General features: G+C 29.3%; 1 protein-coding gene across 16 annotated transcripts in view; it reads left to right on the top strand.

Moving 5' to 3' along the window:
- The window catches only part of LOC129909882 (disintegrin and metalloproteinase domain-containing protein 9), a 480,905-nt gene that overhangs the window by 435,809 nt on the left and 22,284 nt on the right, over positions 1–22,812 (top strand). For 12 of the 16 annotated variants that reach the window (XR_008771453.1, XM_055987020.1, XM_055987016.1 and 9 more), the window contains 2 exons: positions 5,391–5,541; positions 17,637–17,775. Coding sequence is in view for 15 of the 16 variants with exons in the window: in XM_055987020.1 (XP_055842995.1) it covers positions 5,391–5,541; positions 17,637–17,775 (290 nt within the window). In the remaining variant the exon portion in view is untranslated. Of the gene's footprint in view, positions 1–5,390; positions 5,542–6,415; positions 6,522–17,636; positions 17,776–22,812 lie in introns of all 16 variants that reach the window. The other 4 variants (XM_055987014.1, XM_055987011.1, XM_055987012.1 and 1 more) reach the window with 2 other exon arrangements.

Raw genomic sequence — 22,812 nt, 5'->3', positions numbered from 1 at the left:
AACAATATTGTAAACTTACGTTACATAAAAATATAACAAAAATTGTAATCTACATTAAAAAGCAAAGATTAAAAAATAAAAATGAGCAAAATACACTTCAAAGAGAAGTTTAGTCTTTAATTATTAGTCTATTGAATAGACCCTTTTGGATGGAACAAATTCGTTCAAGAGTTTTTATTGCTGATTATGATTCCTTGGCATACAAGAATACTCCAGCCAAAAGTGCTACTAAATCCATTGGTGCATTTCTGAGAAAACGGCAACACTGGTCGGTTTTCAGTTTTTTTGATTTAACTCGAAAACCAAGCCTGACTTTGAAATTGTTCAAAGACACTTTTCATAGCAAATTAAATTTTCTGTCAAGTTAAGATGGTTAAAAAATTTTAAAAATTATTTTTGACTAAAATTCTAACCTAAAATCAAAGAAAAAAAAGTTAAAAAATTGACAATTTTATTTTTTTTTACTAAATCAAGGGGCATTTTGTGTATGTAGCCGAGACGTCCAAACTTTGTACTAATGAAATAAAGTAGAGGTAAAATCCTTTGATAATATGCAATTTTTAATTTTTTTTGTCAAGAAACAACTTAAATGTACCTATTCAAAAACTAGCACTTTTTCTAAATTTTTGACTTTTTTAGTGAAAAGCAAGTTTTTAAAACTCGATAAAATCCTATTAATTGGTAACTTTTAGACTTTTAAAGTAAACATACTTCGAGGGATTGATTTAATATAAACTAAATATGACAAACAAAAAAATTTATTTGCATCCTTATGGCCTTTTGTGCAATTTTGTGTATGTGCATTTTTATAAATTCGGGTCGAATGGATGGACGGAGAGCCATTAGCTTTGGTCTATTGCATAGAAGAACATTTAATACCAACTCTTTTACTGTTTTCAATGGCCTGAAAAACAATTCTTGTAAAATCCGCGACCAACGAAAAGTTTCTCTTGAAAAACGAAAAAAATACTGTAATGAGTTTGAAACAAAATAGCTCAGGCAAATTAGTAAATCAAATTGCACTTTTCGCGGGACAAATTTTTTTCATGGAACGTGTTTAGGTGAATGTCCTGAATGAATTTTTTGGGATGATAAGATATCGGGAACAGCCGCCATCTTGGAAAAGAGGTCGGTGCCGTTTTTATTTTATAACTCCATTTTTACTCATTTAAACCAAAAATGTCCGAGGATAAACTTATTATCAATTAAATTATCTAAAAAATGATATACAAATGAATTCCGTGAGTTAGTTAAATTCAATTTTATAGTCGGTCAAAGTCCGGGTTCTTCTCGCTCGGTTAAGACAATATGACATTTTTTCAAATATCTGAAGAACTTTTGATTTGTTTGGGATTTTCTTCAAGAATGAATTATAGCACTTTTAATTATCTATGAAATGAACCCTTTATTGTTTTTGTAACCATCACATTGTAGAAGCAACCAAACGTCGAGGTCATGATATACGATTTTTTAACTGAACTTATTTGGGATTTCAATAGTTCAAATAAACAATCAAAAATTAAACACAATAGTCTCGAAAAGGTAACGGCTTACACACCTCATATCTTGAGTTATACTTATCGTAATGCTGAGATTGAGGTGTTCATGTTTTGGAAAAATGACAGGGCATCAGTTCTTATATTTAGAATCTTAAATAGTGTCACTTTAGCTTATTCACGTTAATTGGAAAATTCACTTCATTTAAAACCTCGAAAACCATATAAAGGTTAACATTAAAGATTTCAAACTTTGAATTCAATATTTAGACGAATATAGTTAAAAAACTGTTTACTTATATTTTGGTTATACCTCCACTTCAAAAATTTGCTCGGTCTAATAGAAGAAAACTTGTTATTTTCTCACTTTTGACTAGTAGAATGTGAACTTCGACGTTAGATGGCTTATACATTATGTTGGTTACAGTTTAGATAAAGGGCTCATTTTATAGATAATCAAAAGTGCTATAATTCATTCTTGAAGAAAATCCCAAACAAATCAAAAGTTCTTCAGATATTTGAAAAAATATCATATTGTCTTAACCTTGCGAGAAGAATTTGGACTTTGACCGACTATAAAATTGAATTTAACTAACTCACGGAATTCATTTGTATATCATTTTTTAGATAATTTAATTGTGAATAAGTCTATCCTCGGACATTTTTGGTTTAAATGAGTAAAAATGGAGTTATAAAATAAAAACGGCACCAACCTCTTTTCCAAGATGGCGGCTGTTCCCGATATCTTATCATCCCAAAAAATTCACTTTTACGATAAGGACATTCACCTAAACACGTTCCATGAAAAAAATTTGTCCCGCGAAAAGTGCAATTTGATTTACTAATTTGCCTGAGCTATTTTGTTTCAAACTCATTACAGTATTTTTTTCGTTTTTCAAGAGAAACTTTTCGTTGGTCGCGGATTTTACAAGAATTGTTTTTCAGGCCATTGAAAACAGTAAATGAGTTGGTATTAAATGTTCTTCTATGCAATAGACCAAAGCTAATGGCTCTCCGTCCATCCATTCGACCCGTATTTATAAAAATGCACATACACAAAATTGCACAAAAGGCCATAAGGATGCAAATAAATTTTTTTGTTTGTCATATTTAGTTTATATTAAATCAATCCCTCGAAGTATGTTTACTTTAAAAGTCTAAAAGTTACCAATTAATAGGATTTTATCGAGTTTTAAAAACTTGCTTTTCACTAAAAAAGTCAAAAATTTAGAAAAAGTGCTAGTTTTTGAATAGGTACATTTAAGTTGTTTCTTGACAAAAAAAATTAAAAATTACGTATTATCAAAGGATTTTACCTCTACTTTATTTCATTAGTACAAAGTTTGGACGTCCCGGCTACAGACACAAAATGCCCCTTGATTTAGTAAAAAAAAATAAAATTGTCAATTTTTTAACTTTTTTTTCTTTGATTTTAGGTTAGAATTTTAGTCAAAAATAATTTTTAAAATTTTTTAACCATCTTAACTTGACAGAAAATTTAATTTGCTATGAAAAGTGTCTTTGAACAATTTCAAAGTCAGGCTTGGTTTTCGAGTTAAATCAAAAAAACTGAAAACCGACCAGTGTTGCCGTTTTCTCAGAAATGCACCAATGGATTTAGTAGCACTTTTGGCTGGAGTATTCTTGTATGCCAAGGAACCATAATCGCCAATAAAAAGTCTTGAACGAATTTGTTCTATTTTTGCTCTGGAGCTCGGGTCTATTAAATAGACTATATTACAAACAAAAAAAAACAAATATTTTTGACATTTACTATGAGACAAGAGAACAATATACGGATGATATGTTTTGTGTGTCGAGCTTTCGGTTCATGTTGTTTTTGTTATTAATGATGTGCAGTGTTTCCAGTGTATATCGTTTAGACGTATGTCGTTCAGTCTGGAGAACTTTAACATCTTCGAAGTCCGGAGTGTGGCCATATTCAATTGCATGGCTGGCTAATGCAGTTTTTCCAGGGTTGTTGGATTTGATGTCCGACTTGTGGTTAGACATGCGTTGGCGGAGAAATTGTTTTGTTGTGCCAATGTAGCACAAATTGCATGGTTCATTCGGTTTTCCTTTGCAGTTAATCTTGTAGATCACATCTGTAGCTTTATCTTTCTCTGGTTTGTTTTTGAGTTTTGTGAAGAGATGGCTGAGCGTCATGTTGGGCTTATAAGCCATGAGAATATTTTTGGTTTTGTTGACGATAGATTTTTTGAAATTTTCCGTTAAGCCAGGTACAAAAATAACGCTGTTATAGTAGCCAGTTGGACGATCATCTTTTTTGGTTTGGGGAATTTTATTTTTATGTTTGAAGAGAAGACTGCGTATTAAGGTAGAAGGAAACCCATTGTCTCTCAACATTTTAATTATTTTTTCTTCGTTTGTTCTGTGGAAACAAGTGTCACTTATCGTGAAAATCTTACTTATTAAGTTGGAAGCTGTATTTAGAATTATGTGTTTCGGATGGTTGGAACGAAAATTGATTAATCTTCCTGATGCCGTGTCTTTTTGGTTTTAGATAATAGCAAGTATATGCCACAGTGCATGTGGACAACATTTAAATAATGTGAACTACAACTTTGGCCTAGATGTTTTTACAAAAAGCACCCTAATCAAAATTAAATAAACTCTCTACAGTTGACGAAAAATCTTCTTGTCGTTAATAAAAACAGAAAAACAAAATCCTTTCAAATATACATAGAATCAAACATTCAAAAATAAATGTTCAATTCAAAATATTACAAAAATTAAAAATAAATTCAATTTGAATATTACAGAAACAAAAATAAACAAACACACTTCTAACACAAAACATAACTAATACAAATACACCAAATATAAATAATATAGTAGTTGTGGTTACTTAGTAACCAAATGTCCTTTTCAGGTATTTTTCGGCCATCGAATACACAATCCTAAAACGATTGTGGCGCCACTCCTGTAACGATTGTAGCGCCACCCCTAAAACAAAGCGGATGTTTTTTCCGGTGTCACTTCTATATATAATTATTCAATGTTGGCATGTCCGCTTAAAAGTATTGGCACTTTCTTTTGTGTGGCTGTGTTATCATTTTTTCTAAAAACTAAGACCATAACAACATTTTCTACAATTAGTACATATGAACAGAGAAACTAGTTTTTCATTTATACGATCGTCCCAATAAATTGAAATTCCTTCCTCGAGAAAAAAAATCATACCTTCTACAATTTCTAACCGATTTTTAATAAATAAATTTGAATGATACAACATGAATAGGACACCAGAACTGTTTATAAAAAAAAAAAATGTCAAAACTTAAAAATGTAGCTCCGAATTATAAAAAAAGGTGTAAGAAATGCTAAACTTTGAGATTCAATTTAAAAAATCTACACCTATTTTGGTTTAGAAAATATGTTAAAAAAGAACAAATACCCCTCCCTCTATTAAAAAACTGTTAAAAAAATCTCAAATATACCCTAGATTAGAATTTATAAGACGGAAAAAATTGAAAAACGATTTTTTGACGTTTTTTTAAAGTGCCATAACATGATGTACCTTGATAGTTCACTTCAAAAATAATTAACAAGTTTTTTTCTTCTAAACCATAAATAACGGTGCTTAAGATATAGATAAATTCAAACATTTAAAAAATCTTGAATTTTTCAAATTTTCTTTTCTTTTCCAAAAATCATAACTTTCAAATAAATTAATAAAAAGGTAATAAATACTCTTAGACCCAGAATTTATCATATTCTCCTTTATAACTGTGCCCTAGCGGCATTAGGAATAGATAATATTTCAGTTTTCATGCATTTTAAGACAAATTTATCATACAAGAATTTTTTTATTTCCTTTAAAAAAATGTTAAAATACATACATATATTGTAACATAATTCTATTTTTTGTAGGTCTGCACGAACACGAATCGATGCTTCTGTGATATGGGTTGGGGAGGAATGGATTGCAGCTTGATTGTGATACTGACAACACCAATGCCAACACAAGCCTTACCAACACCTGAAAATACAATTAAAATGGAAAAGAAAGAAACGCCATATGGTAAGATCAATATTATTTTAACACAAATATTTTTTTAAATTATTTAAATAAAAAATATAAACTGAAAATAAAAATCTAGCGTAATTTCGTCACAATATTGTTGTAATATAACATTTTTGTTTCTTAATTTCAATGTAAAATATATATAAATTTATTCACAATTAATTAAGCTTTCAATTAATAATAATAATAATACAAAATATGACAATGGTAATCTAAGAAATTATAATAAAAACAAACAAAAAAATACATAAATTATTTTTTTTTGTCTTGCAATTGACAGGATAATATTAATAAAAGTAGTTTTTGTTATATTATTTATTCTTGTACATAATTTTATCCCAAAATGTATTATGGTATGACAGTTAAAAATATTCTTTAACTCTATTTATTAAACTCTGCATGAATATTTTTTTTTTCTTACAAAAATGACAAGAAAATCAAAAAAATTAAATTGAACTTTTAAAATTTGACTGCCCACACAATATATATCTATATTTTTTTTTAATATTACGTGTTGTTTAAGAAAACAACCATCCTTTCTTGATGGTAGAAGAGCCAAAAACTGATTTTTAAATAACCTTAAATATTGTACCTCAAAAAAAGTTTTGAAAACTAATAACTTCTCCATAAAATTAAGAAAATATTTCTACTAAAATTAACTGAAAATCAGTATTTTGCTCTCTAACCTCCTCAAAAGTCTAAAGAAGTAGTACCAGCTTGTTGAACTTCACTAGCTGGTACCACTCTTAATCCTCTAATATCTTATTAACATCTACATATGTAACTCAAAATCACACTAAAATTTCAAAATTATAAAAAAAAAACTTACTGATTTGGCCAAAAAACAAATACGAAATAAAACATCTTACAGGAACCTCAGATAAAGATAGAATCAGCACATTAACAATGGTCATCATATTAACCGTTATCGTGAAGTGTGTCTTCATTAGTTTTGCAACTTTGGCCGTTTGTTACAGGTAGAGTACCAAGCAATAAATTTTAAACACATACCTATTGTTTTTTTTTTTTTGTTTTTTTTTTTTTTAACAAAATTTTAACATCTTTTGTGAAACAAAACACCAACAAGAAAAAAATTAAAATTTTTATTAAAAGAATTAAAAAAAATAAATTGGAAACATTTTACTCACAAAATGAATTGAATTTGATAAATTATATAATTATTTCAAAAATACAAATAAATTGGAAAATGCACAAAAAATTATAACTTTTTATTTTTTCTTTAGTTAAATGTTTTGATCCTTATTTTTTTTTTAATTAAATATTGTCTGTATAAATCTTGGTGTTGTTTATGTGTTTAATAAATAAATCTCTGTAATATTTTGTAACATTGCTTGGTTTTCTGTCTTAAACAATAATGAATATATTTTTTTTTTATTTCTTTAGTTTGTAAATACTTTGGTGTAAAAGTATAAATATATATTTACATATATATAAAATTACTTATTTATATCAACTCATTTAATTGGTGTGTATGTATAACTTCTGTGTTAGTGTGAATTGAATTTTAATTTATTCATTTATTTGAGCTACTTTTTGTTTTAAAATTTTGATTTTAAAACATATTATAATTATGCAAGGAAATAAAATAAAAATTGGCTAGTTAAATATTTCTTTTTTATTCTATTATGGTAATCCTGTTTTACAGGATATATAATATTATGTAGGGATCAAACTAAAAAAAAAAACTAAAAATTTAATGAAAAATGAATGGAATACACAAAATTTAAAGTTATTATTTAAATTTTTTTTTTTTAAATCCCATTACAAATCATTTGTCTTTGAATTTTTTTAAGATTTAAGAAAGGTTATGTTTAAAAATAAATTAGCGATTTTTAGAAACAAAAAATTGTCTATTTTTTTTTTATTAAAAAGCGATTAATTATTTAATCTGCAGACTAAACTTTGTTTAACTTTTTTTGTTGATTTTTCAACGAATAAAGCCAATGTCCATCACAGCTGAAAAATACTAATAAACTGCAAAATTGAACTTTTTTTTTCTCCTTCAAATAATTTTTTTATATTATAAAAGATTAGACTTGAATGAATCTAAATCTGGTTTCAGAAAAATTCTATCAGGTACCATTTTTGAAAAAAATAATTTTTGAAAAATGTGGGTAGTTTCTAAAAAATCACCCTTTTACATTCATTTGAGCTTGTATAAAATTAAAACTATTTGTCGAATTGAGATCAAATTTGGAGAACTTATTTGTCATAATATATATTGATACCAAATATGTCCTTTTATTAATGTTTTACTCATATTTTAAAATACTGATTGACAAAAAAAGCAGAAACATCGAAATCCTTCACTTTTTAGTAAATCCTACAAGAACAAAATCACCTTAATTAAGGAAAATGTAAAATATCAACGCCCATTATATTTGAAAAGTCAAATATGTAAAGAAAACTATAGTAAAATGCATTAAAGAAAATGTTTACGTTTTTTGTAATTTTATATACTATTTTTCTATTTAGAAATATCTTATTTGTAATAAACCATTCAAAAAAACTGCCTTTTAAAGCTTCAGATTTGTTTCTCCTAGAAACAAAAGTAAATTTTTCTTATAGTTTTTGATGTGCTGAGTTAGAATCCGAAGTCAAAAATATTCTATCACGTCAGGATTTTGAGATATTCGCATTAAAGTATCACAAAATTTAGTTTTTTTTTTAGAAAATCTCAAAAAAAAAACTACTATAAGTCAAAAACCAGAGCTGACCGAAATTTTTTAAGTTAGGATTCAAAATCAGCACACTAAAGTCTATTAGAAAAGTATACTTTTTTTTCTTGGGAGAAAGATATATTAATTTTTAGAGATCAGTTTCTTTATAATAAGATATGCCAAACCTACTAAACTTACTTAAATTAAGATATCTCGGAGAAGAAAAGAGATATTGAGAAGATTGAAACTTAATTTTGAAAGGAAAAAATAAGTTCTTTCATAAGCCGTAACAATTTTAATTGAAAAAGATTACATTATGCCAAAATATTTCTTCGAAAAAAGCAAAAAAAATGGGGTTTTGAGATTTTCTAACGGGAATATCTAAAAAACGTGACGTGCTAGGTCAATTCTGACTTCGGATCAGCATACAAAAATCTTTTAGAAAAGTATAGTTTTATTTAAAGGAGAATTTCCTTGCAGACCAGTGTAATCAAAATAAATATAGGTACATAGCCACATCGTGACAAATAAAAACATTTACATATTTGAAGCGGTTACGCATATTATATTATTGAAAAGAAGAATTTTGAATCATTTGATATATTGTCTTTACAATGGAACTGGTCTTTTTTTAGTGCAAAATTCATTTTTTCTAAAATTATGTTTTATTTTGTGATTTTCGAAATTTGGTTAATCCATAAGAATTGGCTATTCTAAACAGTTCTGCATATGACAAAAGAAAAATTGTCTTGGTAATGAAAAAACGTGCGCACATTTTTCCACTATAAAAATGATTTTATATTTTACATACATATATATATTGTATGTACCTCTACCTACATAATTTATATTATTTAAAGACTTTTTGCAAGTATACTTTTTTTGGAATCCACAAAATACATAAATTACAAATAATTTTTAATTTACGGAATTTTGGCATTTACAGAAAAATGAATTTAACCTTTTATAACAATTTAGTTAATAATTTGGTTTTAAAGTTTAAACTATATAAAACTATTTAAATTTTTTTATAAAGTTACGAATTTTCAAAAAATCGAGTTTGAAATACGTAGTATCATATTTCTAAGTAGTTTTAATTTAAACAATACAATTTTCAAATTCAAAATTGAATTGTCCCAAAAAAAATACACTGTCATTAAAACATCAAGATAAAAATAGTACAAAATAGTCAGAAATGTTATAGAAAGAAAGAGATTTCTAATTATAAACTGAACACTAGAACAAAAATGTTCATCAATATTTCGGGTCCTTAGAACAAGAAGGTTCTAAGAACTTCAAAGTCCGTTTAGAGAAAAACGCTTCTGACCACGTATTTCATGTCTAAAATTACCACGAAATTACCCAAATTTTATATTTAAAAAAGGATGTTCGAAAGTCACAATTTGCATAGTATTTGTTTGTCTATATTTCTTTACGTTCCCTATATCCTTACAAACCAGTTTATGCAAGGGGAGTTCTTTAATGGTCAATATCTCAAAATTCTGTCGTTCGATTTTGTACTTTTGTATGATGCATTACTTTCATTGTTAAGTAAAATAATTTAGTTTTTATTTTAAGCATAAAATTCTGTTGGTAACTCTTTTACATTAATCGGGCACAAGTTTAAAGTTTACGACCTTATAGTCGGAGAGGCGACCGTCGAGTTACTTAGCTCATAAGGTTAGAGGTTAAAATTGGTGTCAAATGAAAGATAAATTGATACTGAAAATAAAAAAATAGGGTTGCCACTTCTAAAATGGGAACTTCCATGTGGCAACCCTATTTGAAAGGAAAAATTGTCACATAACTAATACATTCATATCTTTGTTATTTGGCCAGATAAAAGTTTTTTTTTAAATGCCAAACGAAAGTCAAAATATTAAAAAAAAATAATAAAATAATATAAAGAACGTAACCCTACAAATGTGGCAACCCCATTCAAATGAATAGAACACTGACAAAAATCTTCTTTGCAGAAAACAGTATAACTTTTTATGCACTAGAAAGCTAAACTATACGCCATATTTTAGATAATACTCCCTTCTATCTAAAAAATGTCGGGTGCCACCTCGCAAATGCAGACAAGTACTCGGCAACCCTACTCAAATGCTAAAAAACCCAAAAATCACTTGTTTTTTGGCCAAAGTGTATAATATTTGACCGAGTTAAAGGCTGTAAAATACATCATGTTTAGCTAAGACTCTCTTCTATCTAAAAAATGTCGGGTGCCACCCCGCAAATGTAGACAAGTACTCGGCAACCCTACTCAAATGCTAAAAAACCCAAAAATCACTTGTTTTTTGGCCAAAGTGTATAATATTGGCTAGAGTTAAAGGCTATAAAATACATCCTGTATAGCTTAGACTCTCTTCTATCTAAAAAATGTCGGGTGCCACCCCGCAAATGTAGACAAGTACTCGGCAACCCTACTCAAATGCTAAAAAACCCAAAAATCACTTGTTTTTTGGGCAAAGTGTATAATATTTGATCGAGTTAAAGGCTGTAAAATACATTATGTTTAGCTTAGACTCTCTTCTATCTAAAAAAAAGAGTGTGTGTACACATGTACACGCGACTGAAGTTATACTTCTCATTCAGTATATGTAAATGAATTTCATTTGATATTTTTAATTTCTATTATTAAAATAATTAATCCACACTTCGTTTTTTTAACATTTTTATCAAGTGAACAATAAATTAATTCTTTCATCCTCCTTGCGTCCATGTAGTTTTCAATTTATTCTGTGAAATTTACACATGTTGTGCGGTTCAGAACGTACGGTATACGCTTAACGAAACTAAATGAATTGCGCATAAAATGTGCGATATGGTAATTTTATGAGAATTGTGTGTGCTTCAGCACTAGTAGTAGCAATATGGAACTTGCAGGGTTGCTACAAAGCTCAAAAGTGAGCTGAGCTCAGCTCACAGCTCAGCTCAAATTTTGAGCTAGCTGACTTTTGAGCTATGTACCATAGCTCAGCTCATTTGAGATGAGCTGAAAGTGAGCTGAGCTGATGGTTGAGCTGAGCTGTTGGGTGAGCTAAAGTAAAGTGAGCTGAGCTGAGCTGTGATGGGTGAGAGGATACATTGATTTTTATTATTTGGAAAGTATAATGAAATATGAAGATATTTTAAACTTTTATATAACACCATCGCTTAAGATGTTTCGTTCTAGTTATTAATGGAATTATTTTAGCACATGGATATTTTTATAAATAAAACAGATAATTTTTCGTGATCTTTCTCTTGGTTTTTTTAACCCTAGAAAGATAATCATAATATACGTCTCAGAGACGTATGATTCTAAAAAAGATTTTTGGTCTTATGTTAACACTTTTTGTCATATTTATATTTATTTAACTCATAAATTAGATTATTTTAAAGAAGTGATATAATAAATCAAATCAATTTAACAAAAACCCAGAAATTTGAATTGAATTAGATAAAACAGTTCTTTACACGCCATACATCTTACAGACGTATATTATCTTTCTAGGGTTAATAGTAAATATATTTCTATTTTTTTTAGTAAAATATTTCTTTTTTTATCATGAAAAAAAATCAGGTACAATCCGGTTTTACGACTTTTTTCAAAATTCCGAGAAAATCGCGTTTGAAAGTTGGGGTACATTTTTTTTTCGAAAAATCCCCGAATCTTTGAACGCTCCTGGAAGCTAAACCGCTTGAGAGCAATTTTTGGGAGTGGTGCCAAATGATAGCTTGTGTCATGGGCCTACGCTTTGCACATTATCAGTTTTTTAAAAATCGCCTTTCATGTTAAACCGCCACATCATGCCTTTTTTTTCAGAATCGTGTCTAATTTTTTTTTACTTTTAAGTTCTCCCGGTTTGAGAACGCGTGGACCTACAGGGATGGGAGTTGTACCCAAATGTAGGTTAGAGTCCCCGCTACCTTTTGGCATCAAAAATTTTATTTTCATTTTCTTCAAAATTCCGCGATATAGGCGTTCGAACGCTTTGATGTGGTGCCATATAAAAGCTTATATTCTCAGCTACCCGAAAGTGGTATAATCCGGTTTTTCGATTTTTTTCAAAATTCCGAGAAAATCGCGTTTGAAAGTTGGGGTACATTTTTTTTTCGAAAAATCCCCGAATCTTTGAACGCTCCTGGAAGCTAAACCGCTTGAGAGCAATTTTTGGGAGTGATGCCAAATGATAGCTTGTGTCATGGGCCTACGCTTTGCACATTGTCAGATTTTAAAAAAATCGCCTTGCATGTTAAACCGCCACATCATGCCTATTTTTTCAGAATCGGGCTCAACTTTTTTTTACCTTTAAGTTCTCCTGGTTTGAAAACGCGTGTACCTACAGGGATGGAAGTTGTACCCAAATGTAGGTTAGAGTCCCCGCTACCTTTAGGCATCAAAACATTTTTTTTCATTTTTTTCAAAATTCCGAGATATAGGCGTTGGAAGTTGGGGCGCTCACTTTCAGCTCAGCTCACTCTCAGCTCAGCTCAAATGAGCTAAGCTATGGTACCTAGCTCAAATTTGAGCTGAGCTGTGAGCTGAGCTGAAATTTTAGCTTTTTGCAACCCTGGCAACTTGCCACATGTAACTTGCCACTTGCAACTTGCCACACGCAACTTGCCACATGCAACTTGCCACATGAAACATGTAACTTGCTACGTGTTGTGTGTTTTGTTTGCCGTACTGCGGCGTACTGCATTTTTAAATACTAAAGTACTGCGTACTCTAAAGGTGAAACGACAGCCCTGCTACCCAGGGTGATCGCGTCATAATCCCTTTGACATTCTTGTCAAAAAGTAAATTTTCATACCCACCCTCCCATAAGAAGTATAACTTCAAAAATGTCGGGTGCCATCCCGCAAATGTAGACAAGTACTCGGCAACCCTACTCAAATGCTAAAAAACCCAAAAATCACTTGTTTTTTGGGCAAAGTGTATAATATTTGATCGAGTTAAAGACTATAAAATACATCATGTTTAGCTAAGACTCCCTTCTATCTAAAAAATGTCGGGTGCCACCTCGCAAATGCAGACAAGTACTCGGCAACCCTACTCAAATGCTAAAAAACCCAAAAATCACTTGTTTTTTGGGCAAAGTGTATAATATTTGATCGAGTTAAAGGCTGTAAAATACATTATGTTTAGCTTAGACTCTCTTCTATCTAAAAAATGTCGGGTGCCATCCCGCAAATGTAGACAAGTACTCGGCAACCCTACTCAAATGCTAAAAAACCCAAAAATCACTTGTTTTTTGGGCAAAGTGTATAATATTTGATCGAGTTAAAGACTATAAAATACATCATGTTTAGCTAAGACTCCCTTCTATCTAAAAAATGTCGGGTGCCACCTCGCAAATGCAGACAAGTACTCGGCAACCCTACTCAAATGCTAAAAAACCCAAAAATCACTTGTTTTTTGGGCAAAGTGTATAATATTTGATCGAGTTAAAGGCTGTAAAATACATTATGTTTAGCTTAGACTCTCTTCTATCTAAAAAATGTCGGGTGCCACCCCACAAATGCAGACAAGTACTCGGCAACCCTACTCAAATGCTAAAAAACCCAAAAATCACTTGTTTTTTGGGCAAAGTGTATAATATTTGATCGAGTTAAAGGCTGTAAAATACATTATGTTTAGCTTAGACTCTCTTCTATCTAAAAAATGTCGGGTGCCATCCCGCAAATGTAGACAAGTACTCGGCAACCCTACTCAAATGCTAAAAAACCCAAAAATCACTTGTTTTTTGGGCAAAGTGTATAATATTTGATCGAGTTAAAGGCTGTAAAATACATTATGTTTAGCTTAGACTCTCTTCTATCTAAAAAATGTCGGGTGCCATCCCGCAAATGTAGACAAGTACTCGGCAACCCTACTCAAATGCTAAAAAACCCAAAAATCACTTGTTTTTTGGGCAAAGTGTATAATATTTGATCGAGTTAAAGGCTGTAAAATACATTATGTTTAGCTTAGACTCTCTTCTATCTAAAAAATGTCGGGTGCCACCCCGCAAATGTAGACAAGTACTCGGCAACCCTACTCAAATGCTAAAAAACCCAAAAATCACTTGTTTTTTGGCCAAAGTGTATAATATTGGCTAGAGTTAAAGGCTATAAAATACATCCTGTATAGCTTAGACTCTCTTCTATCTAAAAAATGTCGGGTGCCACCCCGCAAATGTAGACAAGTACTCGGCAACCCTACTCAAATGCTAAAAAACCCAAAAATCACTTGTTTTTTGGGCAAAGTGTATAATATTTGATCGAGTTAAAGGCTGTAAAATACATTATGTTTAGCTTAGACTCTCTTCTATCTAAAAAATGTCGGGTGCCATCCCGCAAATGTAGACAAGTACTCGGCAACCCTACTCAAATGCTAAAAAACCCAAAAATCACTTGTTTTTTGGGCAAAGTGTATAATATTTGATCGAGTTAAAGACTATAAAATACATCATGTTTAGCTAAGACTCCCTTCTATCTAAAAAATGTCGGGTGCCACCTCGCAAATGCAGACAAGTACTCGGCAACCCTACTCAAATGCTAAAAAACCCAAAAATCACTTGTTTTTTGGGCAAAGTGTATAATATTTGATCGAGTTAAAGGCTGTAAAATACATTATGTTTAGCTTAGACTCTCTTCTATCTAAAAAATGTCGGGTGCCACCCCACAAATGCAGACAAGTACTCGGCAACCCGAGTACTTGTCTGCATTTGCGGGGAGGCACCCGACATTTTTTAGATAGAAGAGAGTCTTAGCTAAACATGATGTATTTTACAGCCTTTAACTCGATCAAATATTATACACTTTGGCCAAAAAACAAGTGGTTTCTGCGTTTTTTAGCATTTGAGTAGGGTTGCCGAGTACTTGTCTACATTTGCGGGGTGGCACCCGACATTTTTTAGGTAGAAGAGAGTCTAAGCTATACAGGATGTATTTTATAGCCTTTAACTCTATCCAATATTATACACTTTGGCCAAAAAAGAAGTGATTTTTGGGTTTTTTAGCATTTGAGTAGGGTTGCCGAGTACTTGTATACATTTGCGGGGTGGCACCCGACATTTTTTAGATAGAAGAGAGTCTAAGCTAAACATGATGTATTTTACAGCCTTTAACTCGATCAAATATTATACACTTTGGCCAAAAAACAAGTGATTTTTGGGTTTTTTAGCATTTGAGTAGGGTTGCCGAGTACTTGTCTACATTTGCGGGGTGGCACCCGACATTTTTTAGATAGAAGAGAGTCTAAGCTAAACATAATGTATTTTACAGCCTTTAACTCGATCAAATATTATACACTTTGGCCAAAAAACAAGTGATTTTTGCGTTTTTTAGCATTTGAGTAGGGTTGCCGAGTACTTGTCTGCATTTGCGAGGTGGCACCCGACATTTTTTAGATAGAAGAGAGTCTAAGCTATACAGGATGTATTTTATAGCCTTTAACTCGATCAAATATTATACACTTTGGCCAAAAAACAAGTGGTTTCTGCGTTTTTTAGCATTTGAGTAGGGTTGCCGAGTACTTGTCTACATTTGCGGGGTGGCACCCGACATTTTTTAGATAGAAGAGAGTCTAAGCTATACAGGATGTATTTTATAGCCTTTAACTCGATCAAATATTATACACTTTGCCCAAAAAACAAGTGATTTTTGGGTTTTTTAGCATTTGAGTAGGGTTGCCGAGTACTTGTCTACATTTGCGGGGTGGCACCCGACATTTTTTAGATAGAAGAGAGTCTAAGCTAAACATAATGTATTTTACAGCCTTTAACTCGATCAAATATTATACACTTTGGCCAAAAAACAAGTGATTTTTGCGTTTTTTAGCATTTGAGTAGGGTTGCCGAGTACTTGTCTGCATTTGCGAGGTGGCACCCGACATTTTTTAAATAGAAGGGAGTATTATCTAAAATATAGTGTTTAGTTTAGCTTTCTAGTGCATAAAAAGTTATACTGTTTTGTTCAAAGAAGATTTTTGTCAGTGTTGTTTTCATTTGGATGGGGTTGCCACATTTGTAGGGTCACGTCCTTTATATTATTTTATTATTTTTTTTTTATTATTTTGGCTTTCGTTTGGCTTTTCAAATTTTTTTTTATCTGGCCAAACAACAAAGATATGAATGTATTAGTTATGTGACAATTTTTCCTTTCAAATAGGGTTGCCACATGGAAGTTCCCATTTTAGAAGTGGCAACCCTATTTTTTTATTTTCAGTATCAATTTATCTTTCATTTGACACTAATTTTAACCTCTAACCTTATAAGCTAAGTAACTCGACGGTCGCCGCTTGGACTATTACTGTCCCCATTTTGCTATATCTACACTGATAGTAGATAGCGAAAGCAAAACAACGTAAAAATCATTGAAAATCACTTTGATTTAACTACATTATATTCAAAATGAATAAGAATTAATATGAACATCAATCAAAGTGAAAAATAAAAACAAATCTCTTGTGGTTTCTTGCCTTAAAGCGACATTAACTAAGTCTTCTTTTTTTCGTCAGCGGCAGCGTATTAAACTGAATTTCAATATACATTAATATTATTCCGTGTACCTTGTGTTGTTGAATTTTGTCTTGAACTCTCCGATTTAGGAACTAAATTGAAATCAACTTTTTTTTTCAAATTTTCCATCAAAATAACTAATATTTTTCCCTATTTGATTTGTTATTAAATAATATCTAACGAAATTGTCATATAATTCGTTACCTAATAGTTCTAATTATCAACTTTTTTGAGTAACATTTTCCATAACAACATCAAAAATGTCATCACATCATAGATCACAAAAACTTATTTAAAAAAAAAAAACCTTGCCCGAAAACATCTTAATTTTAAATTTAAAAGAAAAAAAATTAATAATATCTATTTTCTCACCCTCTCCAATATTTTAATAAAAAAAAAAAAAAAACAATCAAAAAAATATGCATGTTATTGTTTTAAATTACAAATAAAATCAAATAAATTTTTTAATTATTATTATTCCGTCAGAGAATTGAACTTCAAAAAATGCAGCAATAAAGTAAAAATAAAATTAAGCTCAACGGATTACCATTGTCATAAAGAAGTTTTCTACCTGCAAAAAAAAAAAAAGAAGAGAAAAATAAACTCAATTAAAAACAATTAATTTTTAAAAGTTTTTTTTTTGTTATTTTTAATTTCAAAAAATTAAAATATCAAAAAAATTAACTTTAAACTTTTTTTCTTTAAATAATTTTTTATATATTTCCAAACATCCTGATGCTGCTTTTTTAAATGGATTTTGTGTCAACTCAAAATGGTATCTTGTATTCTTCGATGTAATAAATTCTTGAATTCTTTATTCTGCATCAATCACACATTATTCTATACACACAATTTCTTATCTATAATAATATTTATTATGTTTAAATTATATATAAAAAAAAAAATATTACTCGTATAGAGAACTACCACGGCTCAAATACAGTGTTCTTAGTTGGTGTACTAATGTCAGTTGTTGGGTTCGTTTTTGTAACATTCACCTTGATGGCACTGTGCTACAGGTCAGTTGTAGTACATAGAAACTTCTCCCTGTGTCTGAGGTTAGTTGAAAAGAAGTAATGAAAAACGATTGTTTTTATTTTTTTCCAAAAAAACAAAAAAAAGAAGAAAGAAAATTAGTCAAAAAAAAAAAGAGCAAAAAAAAATAAGAGATGAAAAACTGAAAGAAAAACTCACAAGTAAACAGAAAAAAAAATTGACATTTGTTAGTTTTTTTGTTTTCAAAATCCGAACAAACTACTAAACAAAAACAAAACAAAGTACAAGGTAGTTGATTAAAAACAAAAACAAAGAAAAACTAAATTTTATATTTTTATTTATTTTTTAATTTTTTTACAAAGACATAAACAGACTAAACTTTTAATAAAAAAAAAAAAAAAAAATGCTTACAATACACTACTCCACCAACACCACAGCCAATACCACTACCACAAAAAAAAACACACACACATACACTAAATATAATTTAAAAAATTGTATTATTCACCGTTTTAATTATTTCTGCACTATTTTTAATTTTATTTTTAATTTTTAAAAAGCAAAAAAATATTATACATACATCAAATCGCACTCTTTTCTACTTCTGTTGCTGTAGTCATGATGTGTAGATAAAACGTACATACAAAATTTTTTCTTTGCAAAAAAAAGAAGACTATTGAAAAAATTTTGTTTTTAAATTTCGAATTCTCATTCAAATCAATTGCTTATTCCAAAAAAAAGCTAAAAAAAAAAAAACAATACTCATGTATAAATTTTATTTTAATTTTTTATTTTATATAAGCACGCTCAATTTCGTAACATTTAGTAAATCCATTTCAATGTTTGCATCAATACAAACGCATATTTTTGTTTTGTTTTTTTTTTTTTTTCTTTTTAAACGCTTTTTCGCTTTTTGTAATGAAACCTATAATTGCAAAGCGTTATTCAATCATTAACCAGAATAAAAAATCTTAAAATCATAATATTATATTTTACCTAATAAAAAAAAAACCCTTAATATTGAAAAAGAAACATCTGTATACCTTAACCCACCCTAAACAATTATGTAACTAAAGGTTCACCTTGTGGTGGACCATCAGCGATAAATAACACCCATTAAATATAAATCTACATTGTATTCGGGATGAAAATATAAGGAAATATTTTGTTACAGTCTTCGTCACATCAATTTTTAATAAGAAAAAACAATGCAAAATTGCACTTATCGGTTGAAAAGAATTGTTTGTATACCAATAGTGCCCAAAAGTATTCACACCAATGATTTATAATAGAAACATATTAATAAAACAAGTAGAATAGAATTGGGTTTGATAGAAAAAAAGGCCTTCAAAAAGTTCAAATATTAGATACTCAATTTTATATTTAGTTAAAACCTCGTCAAACTGAATAAAAATCATTAAGATTTGGTACCACTTTCCTAATATATGGATCAAAAAAAGACTATGATGTGCAGTGAATGCAAATGTGTGTAAAACTCTAGCTTTAATTTTACCATATCATGAGGAAAATTTACAAGCTAAAAAGTTCAAAACCTGCTGCATATTAATATGGCCTTCAATCTTTGACATCCGAAGAATACAAAATTCATATTATGGTGTGGCTTATACTGCTTTCAGCCCTGCCATATTCTATGGCTGACTAAAAGGTTCGACCTTTCTTTCCGACTTGAATCTAATGGCTAAAATTCAAAGGTAATTTTGGTTGAAGCCTAGTCCTATATTAACTTTGGCTAAGCAAAGTAGCAGTTTTTTAGGGTAATTTTAGACCATGGAATCACCTATCTTTTAAATAAATATTAGAAAACATGATAAAATTAAAAATTTCATTGTTCAATAAAACTGAGAATTTATTTTTTCGGTAAACCAAAATATACTTTTCTAATACTTTTTAATATTCTTAATCCAAATCCAAATTCGAAAAAAAAACTATGACATCACTTATTGTAGATCAAAATTAATTTTGAACCACTTATATCTCAAAAAACGTGAAGTCATAGATTTTTTTTTCGATTTTGGATTTGAATTTAAAACATTAAAATCTATTGGAAAAATTTATTTTGGTTTACCGAAATAATAAATTCTCAGTTATATTGAACATTGAAAATTTTAATTATATTATGTTTTCTAATATTTACTTAAAAACATAGTTGGCAAGCTTATAAACTCAATAATATACATTATTTAATTTTCTTATGAAACATAAATAGAAGAGATTTCAATATTGTGATAATTAAAAAAGCCATGAACTATCGTAATAAGAGGTGTTCGTGTGTTTTACTAATTTGGCGTTTTTTGGACTTTGTTTTTAAAATTTTTGATTTTTTTTTTAAAGAATATGAATTTATGAATCCTAAATCTAAGATCACCTTTTTGACATGAATTTACACAAATTTCTAGATTATACTGTTTTGAAAATGAAAATTCTATTTAAACGCTCATTTTTTCCGCCATTTTGGAGCCGTCATTTTGAATATAAAAAAGTTGGCAACGTTTTCGTATTCTCCATACAAACATTCTGCCGTGTACCAAATTTTATTACATTTCGTCAATAAATGGCCGTACAAATGTGCACCGGTCCAAACATTACACTCGTCAATAGTAGATGATAGTCCTAACCAGACAACCACTACTATTCGGGGAGAACAATCTTGATTAAACTTTACTATTTTAAGAATATAGTCCAATATTTCCCAAAACTGTCTAGTCCAAAATGTTCGCTTGCAGGAGTTCTGAATTGAATAGGATAATCACAAAATTTCCAGTAGAATGCCAATTGCCGCTATAAAATTATTTGGTTAGGAAGTTTTAATAAACTTTTCCGTGCTACTCCAATGATCATAACATTGACCTTGAAGCAAATGAGGCAGTCTCTCTCGTCTTATACTCGTCACTGTATCAATGAGTAGACCACAATTGCACTTCATGGCCAAAACTTAACTTGCACAAAGAAAAAGCGCTTATTGTTTTTTTTTTTTTTGTAATCAAGTTAAAACTACTTATTGTTTGTTATCAGTTGGTTAAATTCTAAATTGATTTCAAATTGTTTTTTTCTTTAAGAAATAAGTTTGAATAAAAACAATTTTGACAAAAAAACAACTTAAAAGCAACTTCAAATCAGTTTTAAGTTGACGGAAGTTAATTGAAAAATAACTCAAAAATTATTGCAGTTTAATGCAAAACAGTTTAAAATAGATTCAACCAAAAACAAAAAAATGAAAACAAATAAAATGATAGTGGTCATTAATAAATTTTGGAAAAATTTACTCAAAACTTTCAGTATGTCAGGATTGTATCAACTGCAACTCCAAATTAGTTTAGAGCTGATAATATGTAGAATTGTAAAAGTCTTCCAAACACTATTAACGAAGTGTTCGAAAAATAAATTAAAAAAAACAAAAAATGAAACAATGTAGATTTATGCTTTAACTCTTCGCCCATTTATATAACTAAAAGCCCTTCCAATTTTCTTTGTCCATTGCTTAACCAAATATTTTAACTAAGTGTATCCCCCCGCAAAAGATAATAACAATTCCCAGTTTCAACAGAAGTTGGATTAGTCTATTAACCATTAACAATTTCTAAGTCCTCTGATTGGCTAGATGTCAATTTGCAACTAGCCTTTTTTTGACTAGGATACATTTGACAGCTATCCAATCAGAGAGGCATAGAAAAATAATAAATTGATATGCATTGAACCCGCCTAATACCTCAATAAAATTTTTTACTTAATTTAGACATAGACCCTTAAAAAATTAAAAACAAAACCTATATAAAAATTTTAATTTATCAATCTCATAACTACAAAATTTGACATTTATTTAAAAAAAAAAATTCTAACACGTACAACAATATTACAAAAAAAAATCGTGACTCTATATTTCGACATCAGCAAGCAGAGAGAAGAGAAAAAGATGAGACACAGCAAAAAAAAAAAAAAACTATTGAGATATTTAAAAACTGACAATCTTTTATTATTTAAATTATCTAAAAAAAAAAAAAAGAAAATTTAAAGAAAAGAAAGAAAATTTTTCATTACTACTTTTGTCGTCATTGTGACTGTTAACTGCTATGTGAATAGTTTTGGTAAAAAAACAGAAATTGTTTTATAGTCATTCAAAAAAACACAAAAATTTATATTTTTTTTGTTTGATTTACTTAACAAAACATAGATAGACAAAAAAAATGAAAACAATAATTGAACAATTAGTACGAATATAATATATTTTAAATGATGCTTCAAAATGATTTAGTGTGATAAAGTTTTGATTGAATTTTATAATTATCATTATGTATGTTTGTATATTAAAAACATACAATTTTTTATCATTTATTTATATAGAATAATTTTGATTTGTTTATGTTTTTATTATTGTTTTGTATTTGTTTTTTTTTTTTTTTTTTTTTAAATAAGTTTATTTATATTTTCATATAAAAGGTAAGTTGTTTTTGTCAATAGTCATCCATTTTTTGTTTTCCTTAAAGAAAATCGCATATTGTTGAAAAATTTTGAAAATACATTATGAATGTGTTTTACAGTCGTGGAATCCTAACAACCGGACAATCTAACAAGAATTAATCAAGTATTGACATTTTTTGACAACTTCCTTAAAAAATAAAACACAAAAACCTCAAAAATTCTTTAACTTGAAAAATGGTCCGTTTAGCGTTTATTCATGCACTTCTGTTATTTGAACGTCGAATTTCCCCCATCATCCTATTAACGTTTGAAAAGACGGAAAACGAGTTGAAAACTTTTAACTTTTTAACAGACTTAAAGAACGTAAACGGCAATTATTGAATTTAACTGAGTTAAAATTTTTCTATCTTCCTTTCAAGTGATATGGAAACTCAATCATATGAAGTAACTCCAAGGCTTACGTTCTAGAATTGGGCTCTAGAAATCTTTCATCGCTAAACCGTGTTTATAAATGAAGTGCACTTTTACCTTGATCATTTTGTCAAATAACAGAATATATTAGATTGGCTAAGTAAAAACCCTAATTAAATCCTGTGTCTTTATGATCCTCGTATGTGCATTTTCTTAAAAGAATTTATTCTGTAAACATCACTCTAAGACCC

The sequence above is a fragment of the Episyrphus balteatus genome, chromosome 2 (genome assembly GCF_945859705.1).
Source record: "Episyrphus balteatus chromosome 2, idEpiBalt1.1, whole genome shotgun sequence".
NCBI classification, from domain to species: Eukaryota; Metazoa; Arthropoda; class Insecta; order Diptera; family Syrphidae; genus Episyrphus; species Episyrphus balteatus.
Note: the sequence above shows the minus strand (reverse complement) of the source record. Positions and strands in the feature narration are given on the sequence as shown.